This window comes from Chelonia mydas, chromosome 20 (genome assembly GCF_015237465.2).
Source record: "Chelonia mydas isolate rCheMyd1 chromosome 20, rCheMyd1.pri.v2, whole genome shotgun sequence".
In the NCBI taxonomy this organism is placed as follows: Eukaryota; Metazoa; Chordata; order Testudines; family Cheloniidae; genus Chelonia; species Chelonia mydas.
Genome location: NC_051260.2, coordinates 8,103,411 through 8,124,961, shown reverse-complemented (window position 1 = coordinate 8,124,961; position 21,551 = coordinate 8,103,411). Strand labels below are relative to the sequence as shown.

At 56.4% G+C, this 21,551-nt stretch overlaps 1 protein-coding gene across 1 annotated transcript in view; it reads right to left on the bottom strand.

Moving 5' to 3' along the window:
• Nucleotides 1-9,511: 9,511 nt before the first annotated feature.
• Nucleotides 9,512-21,551, bottom strand: part of NCKAP1L (NCK associated protein 1 like) — a 72,642-nt gene continuing 60,602 nt past the window's right edge. The window contains exons 30-31 of the mRNA XM_037883978.2: nt 13,349-13,438; nt 9,512-10,465 (exon numbers count right to left, since the gene is read on the bottom strand). Of these exons, the coding sequence (XP_037739906.1) occupies nt 10,340-10,465; nt 13,349-13,438 (216 nt within the window). The 3' untranslated portion in view covers nt 9,512-10,339. The remainder of the gene's footprint in view (nt 10,466-13,348; nt 13,439-21,551) is intronic.

The window sequence follows — 21,551 nt, the reverse complement described above, 5'->3', positions numbered from 1 at the left end:
TTCAGTGGGGGGCAGGGGTGTCTCCATTGCTCCAAGCAGGAGGGGTGAGTTTAACGCTGCCTGAGATGGCTCACGAGCGTGGTGCAAACCTCGGGGCAGGCTGTTAGGAAGCAGGGCACAACCCCAAACTGGCTGTGAGATCTGTGCTGAGATTTCTCCAACCAGTCATTGAGGGTAAACTCCTCAGGCACTGTGCCAGCCTTAACCTGGAGTCACAGCCAGTCCCCCAGGGTACTCCCATCTATCTCGCCACCCAGGTGAGCATCCCCTTGTGACAGATGGTCCCTTACACTAGGGATCGCAGTAATGGTCAGGTTACTTCCAATCCCAAAGGACCGGTCACTTACCCCAGGTCAGTTGTACCTCAGATCTCACACCCACGATAACACTTGTAGCCAGTCCTATAATAAACTACATACAGATTTATTAACTAGAGAAAGGAAACCAGAGAGTTCTTTACAAGGGTGAAGCAGGTAAACACACACACATGCAGGCACGCGCGCGCACGCACACACACACACGCACCTTCCAATCTTAAGTTTCAGAAGGGATTAGAAGCGTCTCTAATCAGCAAGCTCCATGTGCCTGTCGGGCTGAGCCAGGCTAAGCAGCGAGGGAGCACCCACTTACGCTTAGAAACACCTGCCCCCCCCGAGGCCAAGCACCATAGAGATGCCAAGTTCCTTTTGTTTGGGGTTTTCATCTCCCTTCTGCCATGTGCTCTGAACTGCTGGGAGGACTCCACTTGCAGACTTCATCTTCACAGGGGGGAGACAGGACACATCTTTTGTCCTCTTGTTGAGGCTCCGTAGGGAAATTCCAGTCCCACAATAGTCCATCTGGTATCGATGGCCTTGTCTTTTGGGAAGGGCGTAACCAGAGGTGAAAGTAAGCCGGTACGCCCTGGTATGGCATACCGGCAAGAGCTGGTGCACCGTACTGGGGTGGATCGGCTTCCCCAGGTGCGATTTAAAGGGCCTGCGGCTCCCAGCAGCAGCTGGAGCCCCCGGCCCTTTAAATTGCTGCCAGAGCCCCGCTGCCGGAGCCCTGGGGTAGCGGTGGCGGGGCTGGGGCGGCAATTTAAAGGGCCCGAGGCGGTAGTGGCGGCCGAGCCCTGGGCCCTTTAAATCATCCCCGGAGCCCCGCTGCTGCCGATTCCCCAGGGCTCCGGCAGGCTCCGGGGATGATTTAAAGGGCTCAGGGCCGTAGTGGCGGCCGGAGCCCCATCCCCTGAGCCCTGCTGCCGGAGCCCTGGGAAGCGGCGGCAGGGTTCTGGGGATGATTTAAAGGTCCCAGGGCTCCGGCCGCCACTACCGCCCAGGGCCCTTTAAGTCGCTGCCAGAGGCCCCGGCTGCCGCTGTTACCCCGGGGAGGGGGAAGAGGCACTTGCCGGTACAGGGTGGGCAGGGGCTGGCTCTGACCTCCCCCAGCCCAGCCCCGTACCGGTGAGTCCCGAGACTTACTTTCAGCCCTGGGCGTAACACCTTCTGTTGAAGCTCAGCCCTTCACACTAGTGAATGTCTCTCTCCTGGCTGGTGATTTACACAGAGACTCACAATGCAAATGCACAAATATGACCTTACGATATGGGATCCAGAGGCTCTAAGTGAGATTAATGCTGCAGCAGCTCACAAGCATTCAATAAAGTCTAAACACTAAACACAGTCTTGTCACCCTAATATCTATCGTAACAACACGAGCACGCAGCTGAGCCAGACGAGTTCCAGCTCGGGGTTGGTCAGTGTTCAACTCAGACACGGGGACCTTGGCACGAGCTGGCGCCTGGTCTTCCCGCGTCACGCTGAGCACTTTGGGAAATCTGGCCACTAAGCTCTGGGCCTCAGTTTGCCCATCTGTAAATGGGGCCGAGCATTATCCTGTCCCAGGGGGTGCCTATGTAGAAGACGCTATTGCTGTGTGAAAGGCTCAGGTACTTGGTGGCGCGGCTGGAGTTAATCTGGCCGGGGCTGCAGATCAGGAATTGTTTTTACTGAGTGGGTTTGTAAAGCGGCGAATGCGCCAGAGCCGAGTGCTCAGCGGGGCCGAGCAACTGCGGGAGAAACAAACATGTTAATTAATTAAAGCCAATAAATCTTGGAAGCACTCGCCTGCCTCCCCATCACCACGCTTGGCACCACCTGCCAGCCAACAAACTCAGCTTTAACGAGCAAAGCAGCACTCCACTCCACATGGGACATCAGCCGGGCACAGCTGTGTGTGGGGGGAACCCAGACCGGGCGGGTGGGGAAAGCGGGGAGAGCGGCTCTGTGGATAGCAGCACCGTGACCCCAGGGTTAAGTCTGATGGTGTCATTGCTTGGCACTGGGTGGTGTGTGTCATACAGACTGGGGTTCCTTTGTGTCAGCTCTGGCTCCACGACTCAGCGCCAGGGGATGGTAGTGGGGTGGGGGGAGGAAATGTCCCTGTTTAAGGGCCCCTTCTCGCACCTGTGCCGGTTCCCTGTGCTCAGTGGCCCAGGAGGAGCTGTGCTCATAAGCTGCACCCAGTCTGTGGGGATGGTCACACCCAGGCTGGTCTATCAGCCGGGAAAGGACGCTGGTGTGGGCAGCGGACTGAGCGGTCTGGCCTGGCTCGAGGGGCCGGGGTGTCTATGTCGCTGAGGGCTCGGGCTGCAAGAGTCCAGTGGACGCGGGCCAGGCTGTCCCCCCTCCCCCAGTCACAGCCTTTGGGCAAAACGCCGAATCACAGGTGCCCCAGCACTGCACCTGGCCTCAGAGTCTGGGGCCTTCTGTCCAGTGACTGGGATGCTCTGAAATGCAAACTATTGACTGGAGAGGCCGTGAGTTGAGTGGGGGGCTGGGAGCCAGGACTCCTGGGTTCTCTCCCCAGCTCTGGGTAGGAGAGTGAAGTTTAATGGATTAGAGCAGAGGGGGCCAGGGCACCAGGACTGGGTTCTGTTCCCAGCTTGGGGCAAGTTACTTCACCTCTATGCCCACTTGTAAAATGGGGTAATGATGCCAAATCCCTTCCTGGCTGAGGCAGTGACACCGAGACCTGTATAACCCCTCATGGTGAGCGCACGACCCCTCCACACAACTGGCAGGAGTTCTGGCTCCCCCTCCCACCAGCGTCCTGGCCAGATTCCTTCCCTCAAGCCCCCTGCAGTTTCCCCTGGATGCGGGGCTCTTCTTCCCTTCCTGCCTAACTGGCTAGCAGTGTTGCTGTGCTCATTTAAACAGCTGCTGCACCTCACTCCAGAGGTGGCTGCTTGTCAGTGGTGGGAAGGACTTTCCTGTGAATGGCACAGGGCAGTGTTTGGTCAAACAGTGCTGGAAAAATGCCAGCGCAGTGATATTAGTGCATGAATGATGAGCCAGATCCTTTGCCTTTGGGCCCTGATCTGAGCGTGGCTGCCCTGATTTACCCTGGCGCTGGCCCCATCTCTGTCGAACCCTAAAATCAGACACACCTACGTCACCCAGCCACTGCTGCAGGGGAGGCTGCCTGAGCCCGGGGTGCTGTGGGGACCCAAGTGGCTCGGTGCAGCCGGCAGCAGGGGCTTTGGGGCAAGGATGAAATGAGCCAGTGCTAACAGCAAACGCCAGCCAGTAGTGGAGCTGAGCGTTTCCCTGAGCCTGCACCGAGTAGGAGGCTGTGGGTGGCTCTGGCTCCGTGGGGAGCCTGGGCCCGGCTGCCTGCAGAAGCGTGTTTGTCAATTCCAGAACCATTGGAGTGGGAAGGGATGATGGAGCCAGGGAGACCATGCAAAACTTCAACTTCTTGAGATATTTGTTGAGGTTTCACAGGTCCAGGTTGGGTCTTAGGGGGACTTCGTCCACAGCTCCCACCTGCAGAAGGCCCTGCACCTCCTGAGCGAGCAGGCTCTTGTGAGAGGGGACCCTGAAGAGGGATGTGGAGGTCGGGGGAACAGAAATAAATTGAAGGATATAACCCTGAGCCACAGTACTGAGGACCCATTGGTCCGATGTTATAGAGGCCCAGGCCTGGAGGAAAGGGGACAGGCGGCTGAAGAAAATCCGGGAAACAGGATCCAGGACACAGGCTGAAAGGTCGCCCTCGAGCGCACCCTCAAAATGCCCGCTCACCACCTTGCTGGTTGTAGGTGGAGCTCAAATGAGCGGAGACATTGGCTGGTGGCCTTACCAGCACTTATAGGTCTTGCCCTTCTTGCGGAAGGGCTCCAACCGAGGCTGACTTTGCAGCTTAAACCTCTTCCTTGCCAGCCCCAGGGTGTACAGGCCCAGGGTCCACAGGGTTGCCCTCAAGTCTTTTAGACCATGCAACTTGATATCTGTTTGTTCGGAGAACAATGCTAGAACGTCGAACGCGAGGTCCTGGATTGACTGCTGAACCTCCGTGGAAACGCCCGAGGATTGTAACCACTGGTCTCATGGAGATGGCTGCAGCCATGGTTCATGCCACAGAGTCTGCCATATCTGAGGCCGATTGGAGGGCTGCCCTTGCCACCGCCTTGCCCTCTTCGAGGATTGCCAGGAATTCCTTCCTGGGGTCCTCTGGCAGCAAGTCTGAGGACTTGGCCATGAACTGCCAGATGTTAAAGTCATAGCCGCCCAGAAAGGCCTGGTGGTTGGCCACTCGCAGCTGGAGGTTGGAAGATGAATACATTTTTCTTCCAAAGAGACCGAGCCTCTTTGCCGCTTTATTTTTAGGTGTCGCACCTGGTTGACTCTGCCTGTCTCGCTCATTGACTGCAGACACCACCAGTGAGCTTGGGGCAGGGTGAGTGTACAGGTATTCGTAACCCATAGCAAGCACAGAGTATTTACGTTCTGCCTGCTTGGAAATGGGGGGGCAGCGATGAAGGCATCTGCCACAGGCACTTAGTAATTTTTGCCACCCCCTTGTGCACCTGGCAGGGGCTGCCGAACTTAGCACGTCGAAGAGGGAGTCTGAGGGCTCGGCCAACTCCTTAGCTTCTAGCCCCAGGTTCGAGGCGACCCTCTTCAAAAGCTCTTGATGAGCCTTGGCATCATTCTGGGAAACCGGGTGAACGGGCCTCGTAACAGCTTCGTCAGGTGAGGATGAAGAGGGGGCAGGTACCGGCGGGTCTGCCACCACCGATGCCTCCTCCACCCTAATCTCTCCTGTACACACTGCAGAGGCCATCTACTCCAGCTCACGCTAGTACGAGCTGCAGAATCTTCAAAAGACATTAAAAAGCCATAAATTTAATGGCTTTTTATACTTTTTTTCAGCAAGAGTCAAAAGGACTGAATCTCTTGGGAACAAATCGAAGATACACTGGGACTCAAGTTCAAATTAGTCCAACCTGGGAAAATCTGCTGGCTTTCTCATGAGCGATACTTGACTCTTGTCTTAAAATTACTGCAGCCGTTATTACTGGCTTTGGAAAGTATCCACCAAGATAGGACAGATCTAAGTAGTGAGGTTGGTGGACTACTTTTGTTATTAAGTTGAGAGAAGACTATCACCATTCTCTCTTTTGTAAGTCTACTGTTGAAACCACTTGGGTCATTAAACAATGTCATCCAGGCATCTGTTACAGCAGTAGTAGCTCTTTGTCCAGCAATAGACGCTACCCTTGGATCAATCAGAGATATCCATTGAAAATTTACTGGAAGAAGCAAAGACTTCAGTCCAGAAGTTGACTAATGAAGGTACTGATATTAACTCCTTAAGTGAAGAGGACAAGAAGAGTTTGTTAAGCCAGCTGAAAACGTACACAGACTTGATTCTTATAAATCTACCATAGTGATTTCTGGATTCTGCTCAACCTCTACGGAGCTTTTACAGATCCCTGTCTTATAAAACACCGACAGCTGAGTGGAGTGAGGCACTGCCAGCAATGGGGCTGCCGTGTGCTCGGGACAGGATAGAGGATTTTGAACACTGAGTGGAATATCATACAATGAATGAATGAAGATTTAACTTAAACTTCTTTATCGTCACTAGTGGCTCGACCCGATCTTTGTGCTGTTTCCTGGGATGAAAGAAGTAGGAATTCATCTCTTGCTACTCCCAGTCACAACAGCCACAGCTGAGCGTTCTTCTTCCCCATTGAATAGAGTTTTGTGTTCTGAAAGAAGTCGCCTTCTGCCTGATCCTGAGCACATCATGAAGGACTGGAAGTAACAGACACACAAGAAGACACCAAAGAGTTGTGCAGAACTACCAGAAACCAAGACGGATGTAGATGGAGTGCTTCATAGTAGGCTTGAGTAGCCAAATTTAATTTTTGTGACGATTTTAAAACATGAGTTAAATCTAATAAAATGGTCATGAAACATTTTTCAGTTTTTACTATAGTGCCATACAGCCCACCTTCGCCCTCACAGTCTCAGCCCTCACCCCCCACCCCCGAATTTTCCAACACCGTCCCCTAATTTCATTTCCTGGGGAAAACACTGGGTCCATCCAACGCGGGGCACAATCAGATCAAAACCTCCAAAGTTGTGGTGGGACGGAGCTGTCATCCCACCCCAGCGTCACGTGCAAGCCTGTCCTGGGGCCAGGAAGCCAGCTCCTTACTTCCCGCTCCTGTTCAGGGGCCTTCAGACTCCCTCCGCCCTGGCCACACTCCCAACCTCAGGGGTCCCAGATGTAGCTCATCCGTGGCCACCAGTTCCACCCCCAGGGGCCTTGGGGGCTTTGCCTTCCGATCCAGCATGATGCCCACAGCGAAGGTTCCCAGAAATGTGCTCCACTCACCGGTGTCCATCAGTATCGGGTCCCACGAACTCCCAGGGCTCTGTCACCCGGCTGGGGCGTCAGCAGCACCGACTGAACCCAGTAGCTCTGGATCTAAGTGCGTGAGCTGGAGAGCCACAGCTAAGGAGCTCGACTCCCTGGTGCAAAGGGTGTAGCAGGCTCCCAGGGCTCTGTACATGGAGTGGCCACTGGAGGGGAGCAGAGCACCGAGCTGCAAGCGCAGGGGACAAAACATCAGGGGTGCCGAAATGGGGGTGGGCCCAGAGGGCCATGGCCCCATCACTTTTCCCAGCCATAAGGGCGAGCGACGGAGGGGACGGGGCAGAGAGGACTGGAGAGGAGCGAACGGGGGTGGGGGCGGGGGGGTCTTGGGAGGAAGAGGCAGCATGATGGCAGGGGCTGGTGGAGAAGGAGCGGAGTGAGCACGGGGTCTTGGGGAAAGAGGCGGAGCGAGGGCGGGGACGTGGGAAAGGGGGTGGGGTGAGGGCAGGGCCTGGGAAGGGTCAGCGCAGGGGCAGTGGCTCAGAGAGAAGGAGCAGGGCCCCAGGGGTGCGGCACGGGGGGGGGGGCCATAGTTCGGGTGCCTTTGCCCTCCCCCTCCCATCTTTAGGGCTCTTCCGCTGCTTCTGCAAAAGAGCCAGGTGATGCTCAATGAAGGTGAAAGCTATGCATTAAACTCTTTGATGCATAGGCCATAATTAACCTGTGAAACTCACCGCCACAAGGATTTGTGCTTAGTAGGGTTGGATCATGTGAACGTCCAGTCATGGTGGAGGGCATAAAGGACACCTAGCTGAAGTCAGGCATCAGGGCCAGACTCACAAACAAGTTCAGCTCCATTGAGACACCTAAAGGAAACAGGTGGATTCTCTAACATGCTCCAGCCCTGGTAGTTCCTCCTCAGCAATGCCACGAGATCTCCCAAGGAGAGGGGCTCCGCTTAGGCTCTGGGGCAGCTGGGCAGGTTATTCAATAACTGCCCCCAGGGGGCTCTCACCCCTGGGTCTGAGACAGGAGACTGGGCTAGCTGGATGCTTGGTCTGATCTGGATCAGCCGGCCCCGTGCTCCTTCGGCAAGGCAGAGAGGTTTGCTTCAGAGGCTGTCATTGCGGGGCAGGGCCAGGGGCACTGGTGTTGATGGATCGTGTGCGTGTGGGTCTAGGGATTGAGTCCCACATCAGCAGGGCTCCCAGGGAGCACGTTAGGAGCTGAGCTCAGGCGACGCCATCCCCGGTGGAGATTCAGTGTGCCAGGAACCGACTGTGGCTGGTTTCAGCACCCCCCTGGCGGCCTCAGCCCCACAGGGCTGAGCGCGGCCCGAGGGCGAATGAAGGGGTCTCCAGCTCAAGCAGGAATTCTAGTGGGGCAGGTCTCTGGGGTCTCTGTACAGCAGCTGAGACCAGACAGTCACAGTGGTCCCTTCTGGCCTTGAGATCTATGAATGAATGACCCCTCGTGCCCCTCTCTGCTCTCACTGGGGATGGGGAGGAGTTCACCCTGTCTCCCCCAAGGGAGGATGGGTAAGTCCGGGAGGAAAGGTGTGGTGTGGGACTGCCCTGCGGGAAATCCCGTTCCCCCCTCCCCGAGCGCTGGGCTCCCCACTGACCCTCAGTCTGGCGGTGAATTCCAGGGTGGAGACTTTTTAATAAATCAAAATCCTTCCTTTTAAATAACGCCTGAAATGGCTGGTTTCAGAGTAACAGCCGTGTTAGTCTGTATTCGCAAAAAGAAAAGGAGTACTTGTGGTACCTTAGAGACTAACCAATTTCTTTGAGCATGAGCTTTCGTGAGCTACAGCTCCGATGAAGTGAGCTGTAGCTCACGAAAGCTTATGCTCAAATAAATTGGTTAGTCTCTAAGGTGCCACAAGTACACCTGAAATGGCTGTGGCCTGGCAGCCCTGACTCTGGGGCCAGCTCCTGGCAAGGAGCAAAGCCATGAAGCGAAGGAGTCTGTGCCTGGGCCGGGGCTGCATGGGGCCAAGAACTGGCCAGCCGGAGCCAGTTCCCGTGGGTCCAAGCCACAGCCCATCCCAGAGGAGGTCTAACCATCCCATCTCCCTGCACAGGCCTTGGGGCTTCACTTTCATTGCTGGCAAGTTCAGCTGAGGAGCAATTTCCATCTCTCCAGAAAGGGAGATAGAGCAGCTGGGAAGGGGCAGTTAGCTAGTAGGTGGGTCAGTATCATCATCTCCATTATAGAGATGGGCAAACAGGCTCAGAGAGGGGCTGGGACTCACTCAAGTCCACAGCAGGGCCACAAATAGAACACAGGAGTCCTGCTTCCAGCTCCTCTGTTCAAGCCCACTAGACCACACTCCCCTGCCAGAGCTGGGGGTAGAACCCAGAAGTCCTGACTCCCAATCCCCTGTTCAAGCCCACTAGACCACACTCCCCTGCCAGAGCTGGGGGTAGAGCCCAGGAGTCCTGACTCCCAGCCTCTGGCTCTAACCACTCCACTATGCTACCTCCTTTTGGAAAGGGGATGCATGTTGTCACGCTGCCTGGAGCAGCTCACAACCGTGAGTGCCGAGTCAGGCAGACTCTCAGAAGCAGGGCAGATACCCCAAGCTGGTGGTATGTTCTGTAAGTAGATTTCACCAAGCCAGTAAGAAATGTGAACTCCTGAATTGCTGTACCAGCCTTACCATGGAATCACAGACCCGCCACCCAGACTCTCCAGGCTATCTTGCTGTCCAGACAAACTGGACTTTGTGATAAGATGGTTACTTACACTAAAAATCACATCACATTTAGGTTGCTCCCAAGAGACTGGCTGTCACTTACCCCAGATCAATTGGTACTTTAGATCTTACAAAAATGACAATGCTGGCAGCCAATTCCATAGTAAACTAAAGATTTATGAGCTAAGAAATGGAAATGGGAGTTCTAGAGATGTTAAAGCAGGTAAACTACACACACAGGTGATTCACACTTAGTAATGCCAAATGGCGGCAGTGACGTAATAAACTGAGAGTTTCCCAAAAGTCTTTTCGGGGTACCCAGGTTGTCTCTAGGGATCTCTGCTCTGCATCTGCTACACTTCCCTGTCGGAGTCCAAACAGTCTAGAGATGAGAGATCTTTCCTTGAATCCAGACTTCCAGCTTCTCACAGAAAACAAGCTGTCAGGGTCACTACCCACGAGGGCTTTTCCTCTGATGACAGTGAGTACGGAACGCATTTGCAGGCTTTGACCTCTGGTCATCACGCACAGTGACCACTTGCTTTGAAATTAGCACTTTTCTGTGAAAGTTTTTTATGAGCATTGCACAAGGCTTCTTTCTCGTTTGATGGTTCGTTTGATGGGTTATTTAGTTACAGAGGAATACACAATATAAATGTTTGCTACTCCATTATAATGGGATACAGAGAAGTGAAAACAATACAAGAAACATCCCACTAGTTTTCATGAAGTTTCAACACCAGCTACACTCTTATACATTTAACAATCACTTTGATCTACACTGATACACAAGGGAATTGGCCTGGGGCTCTGGCATGAGCTGGCACCTGCTCTGCCAGCATCACAAATGGGTATGCAAATATGTACAGCCCTTAAGCCCTATGGCAATATGGGAGCCAGCTCCGCGACCTGGAAGGTGCGCTCATTTGCAGTGCTTCAGGGAAGGGGTGGGCAAAGGGGGGTGGGGAGCCCAGGCTGCAGCTGTCAGTGGGCAGGGAGTTTGCTCAGCACGAAAGCCCTGTGCACCTCGCGGTAGGCATTGCGGAGCAGCACATAGGGGAAGCAGGTCTCCAGCATGTCGACCGTCAGGAAGGACGACTCCTCCACGATCTGAAAGAGACACGCAGAAGAGCAGCATCAGGGCCTGTCTCCACCACGTGTCCCAGCGTATGGCCCCACGGAGCAGGGGAACCCCGGGCACGTCTGCCACGTGGGCCTTCTGGAGACCTCTGGGTATTTCATGGGGTGGTCAGCAGCGGGGTTGGCAGCAATAATGGCAATTTTCCTAGAGAGAGCCAGGTGGCTGGGCATGTAGACCTCAGGGACTGGGCACCCTAGCGAGTCAGGAGTAAAGGACCAGCTGCAGGGAATGTCAGGGGGAAAGGCAGGGCTGGTGGCTAAGGGACTGCCTGGGGACTCAGCAGACCTGGGTTCTCCCCTGTCTCCCTGGGGAACTCGTCTCTGCTCTGTGCCTCAGTTTACCCATCTGTACTAAGGGGTGACCTACAGCAGTGAAGAAGGGATAATTCATTAATCTGTGATCCTGTAGGGCAACAGGCGAGAGAGGGGAGCGGTGACTTTCCTGAAGTCAGGGAGCAAGGCAATGGCAGTGCAGGGGATAGAACCCAGGAGTCCCGGCACCCTTTGCATGGAACAGCTAGGCAGGGGAGGCCAGTGTCCATAACTGAGTGTCTTGCCCTCCCCTTTGCTCTGCAGATGTTAAGGCTACAGCTGTGGCAGAAATTCACACTGACTCTTAAGTAAAAGTGCTTCAGAAAGAAAGAACAGTGCTGCCCCTGGGAAATGAGGGGCCGGGAGGGGGCTGTGACGGCTGGACATCAGGGGAAAGCTGGGCCATGTCTCCAGGAGAGTCAAGCACAGCGTTCACTTTCAAAAGGGCTTAGTCTGCTCCTTGGATGGGGCCTTCCTTCCCTGAAAGCCCTGGCGGAGCAGGGTGGGCAGACTGGGAGATGGGCGTGGGATCATAACTGGCAGCCCCCCCTTCCCCCACAGCACACCTAGCCATCGCCCGTGGCTGGGGGACGGGGACGGGGCATCAAGCTGGGGGCAGAACGTCTCCCCTGAAACTTCCCAGCAGGGAGAGGCTGGGTGAGAGGGGAGCCTCCGATGCCAGCGCTGGATGAATGGGGGGGGGGGGGGCAGTGGGTTTCCTTCTGTCTCTAGTGCATGTAGGTCAGGGCAGATGGACCCAGCACCCTCCATTCACAAGACCAAGGAGCCAGGGACAGGGGTGTAAGAACAATTTGTACTGGTTCCCCAGCACCTCTCGTTCCAGCACCCCTGGGCCCTGGCCAGGGATGAGCCCAGGGCCTGTGCCCACTCTGCTGTCCCTGCTCCCCAGGCAATGCTGCATGGGGCGGCCCATCCCCCCCAGGCACCCGAGGGGGTTGGGGTGGGGGCTCAGAGTGGACAGGGACTGCAACAGCCACGGAATCCAGTATCCCCGACCCCAGCTGTGGAATTTCCCTCTCACCCGGCTGCAGCCCTGCTGCCAGGCTCTGTGCTTGCCCGCCTAGGTGTCATAGGCCCATGGGTCTGGCTCAGCAGCCGAGCTAGGCACAGAGCCCATGTGCTGGGCTCAGCAGCGCTCTCCCCAGATGGGGACAATGAGCCCAGGCAGCCTCATTCATAAGCTCTAGATTGAAACATTTGCATTTAAATTGCTTTGCTGCCAACACCCTGCTCCCCGAATACCAATCACGGGCAGCGGACAGGGGAGCCCTCGCCTTCCCCAGACACAGCCGTCTCCTCCCATCAGGGCAGAAATCAATATCCTTCCAGTGCTAATGGAGACAGATAGCTGGCTGCCCAGCCTGCACGGGGGCTGGGACTGCCTGGCGCAAGGGGGTACAGAGTCTGGTGCCAATAGGGCAGCGCCAGGGGTAGCAGCTGCCTTCTTAGAGAACCCCCCTCTCACCTGCACCCCCTGCCCCACACATTAGAGGGGAATGACAGATGCATTAAACAGCCAAGGAGGGGTCTCTCCCCAATGGAGAGCAGCTAGGAAGTGGGGGACAGGGGAGGCTGGGTGCATGCTGTGATTTCGGCCCACTGAAGAAGAGGCTGGACCTGCTGATCTAAACTTCCAGGGACTGAAGCCCGGACCCCTCTGACAGCAGCTCAGCAGCCCCACTGAGGGTAAATCCAAGTAAGGGCCAACGGTACCCACAGTTCCAAAACCATCCACCAGGGAGCAGTGAGGAGGGCACACACCGGGCCCTGGCAGTGCAGGGGAAGAGGCATGAGCTCTGCCCTGGACGCAGCCTGCCGACCGCCTGCTCTCCGACTCCTCGGGGAAACCTGGGCCCGGCAGGGTGACTGTGGAATGCACTGACAGAGGGGCGTGGGCACAGTGCCCTCTAGCGCCGGCCCCAGGCATGACAGCTGCTTTCCTTGTGCAGTGGCAGGGGCTTGCGTGTGGGTTCGACCCCCGCTGAGTGCCAGAGCACTCGCCTACACAGGGGGCTGGGTGAGCAAAGAGACAGGGGCTCTGTCCATCTGTGGGGCCATGATCTCGCCCCAGAGACAGCGGCTCGGTCCCCAGGAGGGGACAGATCAGGCTGCCATGAGAGAGCAGTCACCCGGGAGGCAATGGCCCATCGCTGGGGCTGGACGTGAGAACCACTGGAAGCAGCTCGCCCTGCTCTGCCCCCAGCAGCACCAGGGCAGCTGGAAAGCCCAGGCTGCAGGGGGACAGCCTGAAACCTAACCCAAGGCCTGGGAAGGGAGCCTGTCTCTGCTCCGCTGACTGCTTTTATCCCCTGCCCTGGGAATAAGAGCAGGGGAGGAGGCAGCTGCGGGAGCTCATGGCTTTGGAAGCTCTGTGGGAGCCCAGCCTCACCTCCAGTCTGGGAGCAGCTCAGCACCGGGCCACCCAAATCCTACCCAGGCCCAGAGTGCGTGGGGGTGTCTCTTAGCCCGAGTGTCTGCCGGGGGGATCTGTCCATTGTCCCCAGCGCGCAGAAGCCTCACCAGGTGCATCAGCAGGGAGATGGATTCACGGTTCTTGGATCGGAGCTTGTCGGTCTCTTGTCCCAGCTGCAGGAGGCTCACGGACGCCAGCTGTGAGGAGGGAGAGAGAGATGAGCTCTCGGGCTCTGCCCGCGGCGCCTCAGCAGAGTCTCCAGTTAATGAGGGAAGCGAAGCCACAGAGCCCCCTGGCCGGGTCTGTTGCTTTGCAGAGCGTGGCTGGGCTAGGGCCTAGGGCAATGCCTCTGGGGCGTGGCGGGGAAGGGGTGGAGTGTCCGCGGTGCGTGGGGAAGGGCGCCGAGGGCACCTGAGGGGCTGAACTTTGCTAAACACGTCTCAGTAATGAAAACTGGCTCTAAAGATTAAGACCTGTTGGCTTCTCCAGTGCCTGGGGATGGGGCAGGGCAGAGGCCTGCCCTGAGCAGGGGCCCTGACGGCTCCTATTCCAGCCCCAGCGCGGCACCGAGCCTGGAGAGGGAGAAAGGGTTCCTGAAGTAGAGACTCACCGGGCACAGGGAGGCGGCTCTTCGCCCGCCCCCTTTCCTGGCCCCTGGGTTGGGGACCAGCTGGGGAAGCTCCGAGCTGGCAGGGAGCTAGCGCCAGGCCCTTTTGGAGCTTGGAACTGGAACATCGGGGAGCTTGTGACAGAGCAAATCAGTGACCTGCCTTCACCAGGATCAATGGGACCAAAGAGACGTCTGGGCTGGGAGACCGTCTCTGACACCAGCCTTAGCTGGGCCGGAGGAGCAAGGTGAAAATGCTCATGGGGCACCTGGCCAGCTGCCAACTGTGCATTGGCCAGAGGTGCAAAAGGGCTTAGCTCCCATTGTTCGGGGGGAGAGGGGGTTCTCCATTGTTCCTACTGGGGGGATTCGTTCTCAGCAGAGGAGGGGGATTCTCCATTGTTTGCGGCGGGGGGGGGCGGGAGGGGGACTCATCATTGTTTGCAGTGAGGGGAGGGGGCTCTCCATTGTTCACAGCAGGGGGAGAGGGATTTTCCATTGTTCTCAGTGAGGGGGGAGGGCAATTCTCCATTATTCGCAGCAGGGGGAGGGGAATTCTCCATTGTTCTCAATGAGGGAGGAGATTTTCCATTGTTCTCTGTGCAGGGAAGTGGATTTTCCATTGTTCTCAGTGCGGGGGAGGGGGATTCTCCACTGTTTGCAGCAGGGGGAGGGGAATTCTCCATTGCTGTCAGGGGGAGCTGCTGGGTGTTCAGCACTTTTGACAGTCCCTCCCCACCTGTCCAGTCCCATTAGCTGAATCTCAGAACCGGGTCAGCTCCCCATGCAGGGCCCAAAGAGAGGGACAGCCAGAGGCTCCCAGACTTGGGGGATGTTGACACACACCCAGATGAAAGGCTGGCTTTGCTCTCCCTAGTGCTGGGCCTAGGGTGACCAGACAGCAAGTGTGAAAAATCGGGACGGGGTGGGGGGGTAATAGGAGCCTATATAAGAAAAAGCCCCAAATATCGGGACTGTCCCTATAAAATCGGGACATCTGGTCACCCTAGCTGGGCCCAGACTCACACCTCCACTTCCACCTGCCTCGCCAAGCCATGTGCGGGATACAACATCCCCCCGATCCCAGCCAGCTGTGGTTTGGGGGGCAAGCCACGGCCCGGCCTCCTCGGCCCCCCTCTGCCACTCACACAGTCAGAATTGCTTCTTCCAGAGGCCTGGGCCCGCTCCCAGCTCAACCCCCTCCAACAGCCTGGGAGCTGCGTGGTGAGTGCTGCCATGTGCTGGGCACTGATCAGAGCAGGGCCCCCCTCGTGAGCAATGGTGGAATAACCTTCCTGACCCCACTCAGCCAGGGCACGGGGTTTGCCCTGAAGCGGGAGGAGATTACAGTCTGAGCCCATGTCTACAGGGCCGGGACTGCAACAGTGCTGTAGCCAAGCTGTTGTAATGGCATATTGTCAACACTTCCTACAGCCAGAGAAGGGGTTTTCCCATTGTGCTAGGAGCCCCTCACGGCCCCTCCAGGGATGCTAGCGGGCTTGATGGAAACATTTTTCCCTTGACCTGGCTGCATCGCCACGGAGGGCGTTGGTCACACACCCCTGGGCGCTACAGCTACATCGACCTAAACTTTTAAACTGTAGAACAGGCCTGAACAGACAGACTGACAGACCCATCTCCGCGAGCAAGCACCTCTTCGCTCCATGCCGGCACGCTGGGGTAGGCGAGAACGGCGCCCCCTAGTGCGTCACCGGCACCACTGGCCCCAAGCCATGGGGTGCGATGGAATCCCCACCCCTGAAACATTCCCAGCTGTTGTGGGCTGTGAGCTGCCCAGGGGGACGGCACTGATGATCTAACAGGCTATGTGATTCTTCATGCCCCCTGTGAAGGGCAACCCGGGCTTGGCACCTGTCCTCAGCATTATTTATCTCTGCAGATGCCTGGACACCTCCCCATGCCCTGCATCTGTCTCCAGATCTCTGTGCTGGCCGATGAGTGTGCAGCAGCGGGCAGCGAACGGGCATGCAGAGCCCAGATGGCTTGTTTTCGGCTGCCCCCCGCAGCTGAGAGCTCAGCGCTGCCTGCGCTTGGCATGCTCTCATTACCAGCCAGCTGTGAGGCTCTCCAAGGAGCGGCCTCAGCTCCTCCACCAGTGTCTGGGCTTTGCAAAGTGCCTGGATTTCCTCCCTGTAGAATGTGCACATTGATGCTGGGGTCTGCCCTCCGCCACATGAGAATACGTCAATGTATCTGATCTCACACACACCGAGGTCAGTTAGGAGCAGCTTCATTGCAGTAAATGGAGATACACCAGTGCAAGCGAGATCAGGAGCAGGCCTGAGTAACCAGCCCCCCTCAGCAGCTGAGCCATGCCAGTCACTCGGTGGCTCGGGCCCGCCAGACCCTTAGCCTAGTGCAGCGGGTCAGGACCTCAAAGTAGGTCAGGGCCCCGTTCTAATAGGGTCACCAGGGCTGCCTTGCTGGACTTGCTGGGGCCCAAGCCCAAGGGCATCATCCCTGGGTGGCGGGGCTCAGGTTACAGGCCCCCCACCTGGGGCAGAAGCCCTTGGGCTTCAGTTTTGGCCCCACCAGGCTTTGGAACCCAGCAGGGCTTGGGTGGGCTCAGGCTTCAGTCTCCCCTCCTGGGGTCGTGCAGTGATTTTTGTTGTCAGAAGGGGGTCACGGTGCAATGAAGTTTGAGAACCCCTGGCCTCGTGGATCCAGCACTGCACTAGCACCCAGGAGACTAGGCCTGTAGTCCTGGCTTCCTGCTGGGTGATAAGGCGACCAGACACCCTGTTTTTAAAGGGACAGTCCCATATTTAAATCCTCCTGACTTTTTCTTAAAAATGGGCAAATTATCCTGTATTTTCCGTCTCCCGCGTCATCAGTACTGGCGGGTCCTGCTGTTGGCCGGATCCCTGCTTGCCAGCCACCGGCCCACCAGCGGTGAGTGGCGGGTCCAGTGGCCAACAATGGGGGTGGGTGTGGAAGGCTGGTGGCCGGACAAAGCTGCAGCACGCAGGGCTGGCTGCTCTCCCTGCTGGTCTGTCAGTGCAGCCCCCGCTGTGTGCTGGCTCTCAGCCAGCAGTGACCTGCTCCCCGTCCCTTTTCCGGCTGGGATTGGCTGCGCACTGCAAGCTGCGGTGGCTGGTGAGTGCGGGCAGGCGCCAGCTGGTTACTTGCCACCTCTACTGCCCACCCATCAGCCCTTTACATGTTCCCCCTCTCGCTGTCCTCTCCCTGCTTTGCCCCTTTGCTCCCCTGCTCCCTGGCGGGGCCCGTCCCACTTCCAGCACTGTGCAAAGAACCAGCCCCTGGTCGGAGTGCTCAGCTCACCAGCAGCCTGGCTGGCAGGCTCCTTCCTTCCCCCACTGCCTCTGGCTGGGCTGGCGCCCCAGGGAAGCCCAAGACCCTCCTGCCCAGGGCGCTGACCAGGAGAAGCCAAGCCCTGCATGTGCCAAAGCCCTGCACAGCACAGGGGCTTAGAACCCTCTTCACCTGCCCCCCAGGGAGCATGGGGCTGCTCTGTCCCCTAAGCACTCTTCTCTGCTGAGCCACCTCTCTGGCCTGGTTTGCTAAAGGGCCCTGGGGCACAATGCATCCTTAGGGCTTAACCCCTTCCTGACCAAGCTGTAGCCAGGGGACAGGAGGCATCTGGATTATGTTGGTGGCCAGCAGCAGCCTGGAGATGTTAGCTGCCTTTCAACACTGTGTGGACAGGAAGGGACAAGCTGCTTCCATCCACTGGGCGGGGTGGTTTGGAGATGAGTTCTGCGAAGACACAGGCCACATCATGCGGACAAACACACCCACACGCCCACACCCATGCACCCCGCACCTGGAAGCAGCTCCCATCCCTTTCCTCCCTCCCAAAAGGCTGCTGCTGGCCACATTCTGCTGTGAACCATGGCAGAAACCTGGGGGGGGGTGGCGCATGTGACCCTGCATCCCCCCATCCCACGTGTTGCCTTGGGAAGACGCCTCCCCTGCGTGAGAGAGGTGTATGGGAGGGGGTGTCACCTGTCCTCGCATGAACCTTAAAGCCTGACAGATAAGAAGCTAAATAAAAAGAATCCAAGTTCGCAGCATTGCTTTTTAACAGGGGCTCAGTCAACTCGATGTTAATGTGAAGGTTTGTACGGCATAGTTCTGATTGATTGCCGTTGAACTCGCTTGAATACGAGCAATTTTACCAGGTGCCCTGGGTTCAGCATAGGGAAATATGGCCACCCTACTGGGTGACCTTGGGCAAAACTCTCTACCTTGGATTCCCACCGGTAAAACAGGGACCGTGATACTGCCCTCCTTTGTAAGGCACTTCAAGAGCTAGCAATGATTGAGACTGAGGTATTATTAGCTGGCAACGGTAGTAGTCTGTTATCCTCTAGGTGGACCAGGGAAACACTAGGGGAAATGCAGTTTCAGTTCCCTGTTCTGACACAGACTTCCTGCATGACTGTTACTCGAGGCATGTCCACACTTGCAGTTAAACACCCGCAGCTGGCCTGTATCAGCTGACGTGGGCTATGAGGCTGTTTAACTGTGGTGTCAAGCGGGGTGGGTCCCAGAGCCTGTGCTCAAGCATGAGCCTTAATATCTACACCACAATTCAACAGCCCCGGAGCCCGAACCCGAGTCAGCTGACACAGGCCAGCACGCACGCATTTAATAACAGTGTCGACATATCCTGAGTCTCTCTGTGCCTCAATTCCCCAGCCATATGATGGGGATGCTAGCCCTGCCCTGCCCCCACGGTGCGTGTGGGGATAGATACATTAAAGATTGGGAGATGCACAGATGTTACATCAATGACTAAGCTAGACCGATGCACAATTTGCAAGTCTGTTACACTGTGATGCTTCTTCAGTAGGAAGTGAACTGAGAACTAACAACTCTTTACACATTGTGGGCCATCTGGAGATGCCAGCTTTTTGTTACTATCATCCCCGGCCAGACCCAAACCAGCTGCTGATCCCTGAGCTCTCGGCAGGGTTTGTGGCTGCAGGTGAAACTCGTCCACAGAAAGGATGGCACTGGCTCGTTTTGCAATCTCTGATGTTTCTAATCAACAATGAATCAGGTTCACTCCCTAGCTAGCTGTTTTCCCACAGGCCAAAAATAATAGTCTGATGCACAAGTCTTTTCCAATCCCCCAATTTCTCCGTCCATCACTCACTGCGAGCCAGGGAGAATGGCACAAGATTGATTTTCCCTGGTGTCTGGCCTTGGGACTCCAGAATTGCATGGAGCAAGGGCTCAAAAGCATGGAAAGTCTGAAACACTCGGAGAGAAAAGAACCAGGAGGCACTGGGAACCAGGCAGTGGCTTGTCCCTCGCTAAATTCCCCCAGTTTAACAGATGCGCAGGCAAAGCTCTGCCAAGACTGAGCTGTGCAGATAGGAGTAAATTGCAATCTTATCCAATATGTCATCTTATTGCTCTCCAAAGGCTCTTGCTTGTTTCTCTTTCCTAGGAAGGAATTTAAATGCCTCTGAAGAGCCCAAACAAGAACTCCCTGGGGAAGGAATCACTGTTTATTGACAGCAGCAGCTGCTCCCTGCTATCCTCCCATGGGGCATGGTTAATTAGCTTCTGTTATAGTACAGCAGGCCTAGAGACCCAAAGGACAGGGCTGGCCACGCAAACACTGGGAGACAGCCCCTGCCTTAAAGACCTCACAGTGGAGAAAACAGACAAAGGGGAGGGGGCACAGAGGCAGGTGAAGTGACTTGTCCAAGGTCACACATCAGGTCAGTAGCAGAGCCAGGATTAGAACACAGCTCTTCCCAAATCCTAGCCTGGGCCTTACCCACCAGCCTATGCCAGAGCCTCCAGCCAGCCTTTACCCCATGTTCAGTCTGCAGCCTGTTTGTTCAGGGGGGAACTGGTTGCCCAGCCAGCCCAGCTGGACTCATTTGAGAACCATCCACCTGGATTTTAAATGAAGCCACCACCCACTTTGGACCGCCTAGAAGAGTCCCTTCCCCTGCCAGAGTGACTGGACTGCTCCATGCACTAGGCCATAAACCTCGTCCTTGTTATGCTCCGGCTCAACCAGGAATTAGCCCCGGGCCGTGCCATGGCCTGGGCTAGGCAGGAGCTCAGACTACACAGAATCACAAATCAGGACGTAAAGCCTTCAAGTTACAGAGAATCCGCCATTTACACTAGTTTACACCTGCAAGTGACCCGTGCCCCATGCTGCAGAGGAAGACGAAACCCCTCACGGTCTCTGCCAATCTGACCTGAGGGAAAATTCCTTCCCAACCCCAGATATGGTGATCTTAGACTCTGAGCATGTGGGCAAGACCCAGAGCTCTCCCTATCTAGTGTCCCATCACTGGCCAGTGGAGATATTTGCTGCTAGCTGTCACAGACTGGCTACATGCCATTGTGGGCAGTCCCGTCATCCCATCCCCGCCAGAAATGTATCAAGCTCAGTCAGCTGTGGTTTTTTGCCCCCACTGAAGGGCTGTGAATAAGAGAAAACCTGAAGAGAGAGATAACAGCACCAAGCTCTGGGCTGGCATCAAACACCATTACATACCTGCCAGAACCCGGCCATCCCACTCAGCTGTACCCTTCTCTGCTCAGCCCCCACCAGGCTCCTCTGAAGCCAATCAAGGGTTAGGAGTGCCAGGACCCAGCCATGTGCCTGCAGGGCATTTTGCAGGTGTGAGAGCGAGGGTACAAACCTCCTCTGTGCTGAAGTTACCCCCGCAGCGGATATCCCCCCACAACTCTGATTTTGAGGGGTGCTGAGAAGATAAAACACCAGCTAAAACCAATATGAGCAGTGGATGCTCAGCACCTTCTGAAAATCAGCCCCAGGCGCCTTGAGATGGAACCCACAAACAGTGGCCCTCCAAGTCATTCTTATAGATGTGGCTGTCACCTCCTGCTATAATCGGGGGCCAGCCGAGCAGCCTGGCAGCTCTACCCCTCCGGCTGCAGGCCCCTGAGAAGGGACTCACCCTTGACTGGCCATAAGAGCTCGATTTGATGTCCTCAGTTCTCACTGACCTTCAGCCCCTGGCTGCCTCTAGCATCCCAAAGCACTTTGCACATGTCAATGTACACCCACAGGTGGGTCAGTATCACCCCCCTTTTACAGAAGGGAACAACTGAGGCCAAGAGAAGGGACTTGCCCAAGCTCCCACAGTAGGATCAGGAATAGAACCCAGGAGTCCTGACTGCCAGGCCCCCAGCTCTAACCAATAGTCCTCAAAATAGAAGCCCAGAGTCCTGCCTCCCAGACTGCTGCTCTACCCTGGGCCCACACTCCCTTCAGCGCTCGGAGTAGATCCCAGGAGTCCTGACCCCAAGTCACCTTTGGCTAATGACGAGACCCCATGGAGCCCTCAGGCACACGCACACCCCATGTGGATGGGTTGGAACTGTTCTCAGTTAAAATCTCAGCTAGAAGAACTCACTGATAAGATTCACGTTCTTGCCAGCAATGGACAGATTTCCAGAGCAGCTCAGCCCCACAGCTCCCACTGGCTGCCTGAGATGGAGATGAGGGGGAGGGGGCTCTAGTGTGCTCAGTGACTCTCCTAATACGCAGGTACGGTGGGGATGGGTTCCCCATCACTTGCATGGGGAGCTGCTGGGTGCCCGGCGGGAGAAGGGAACCAGCTAGCATGTCAGCTACTTGCTCTGTTGCTGCCAGTGGGAGTCCCTGGCAGGGAGGTGGCTTGGCTGGAATGCAGGTGGCTGTGTCCCTCCCTATCACA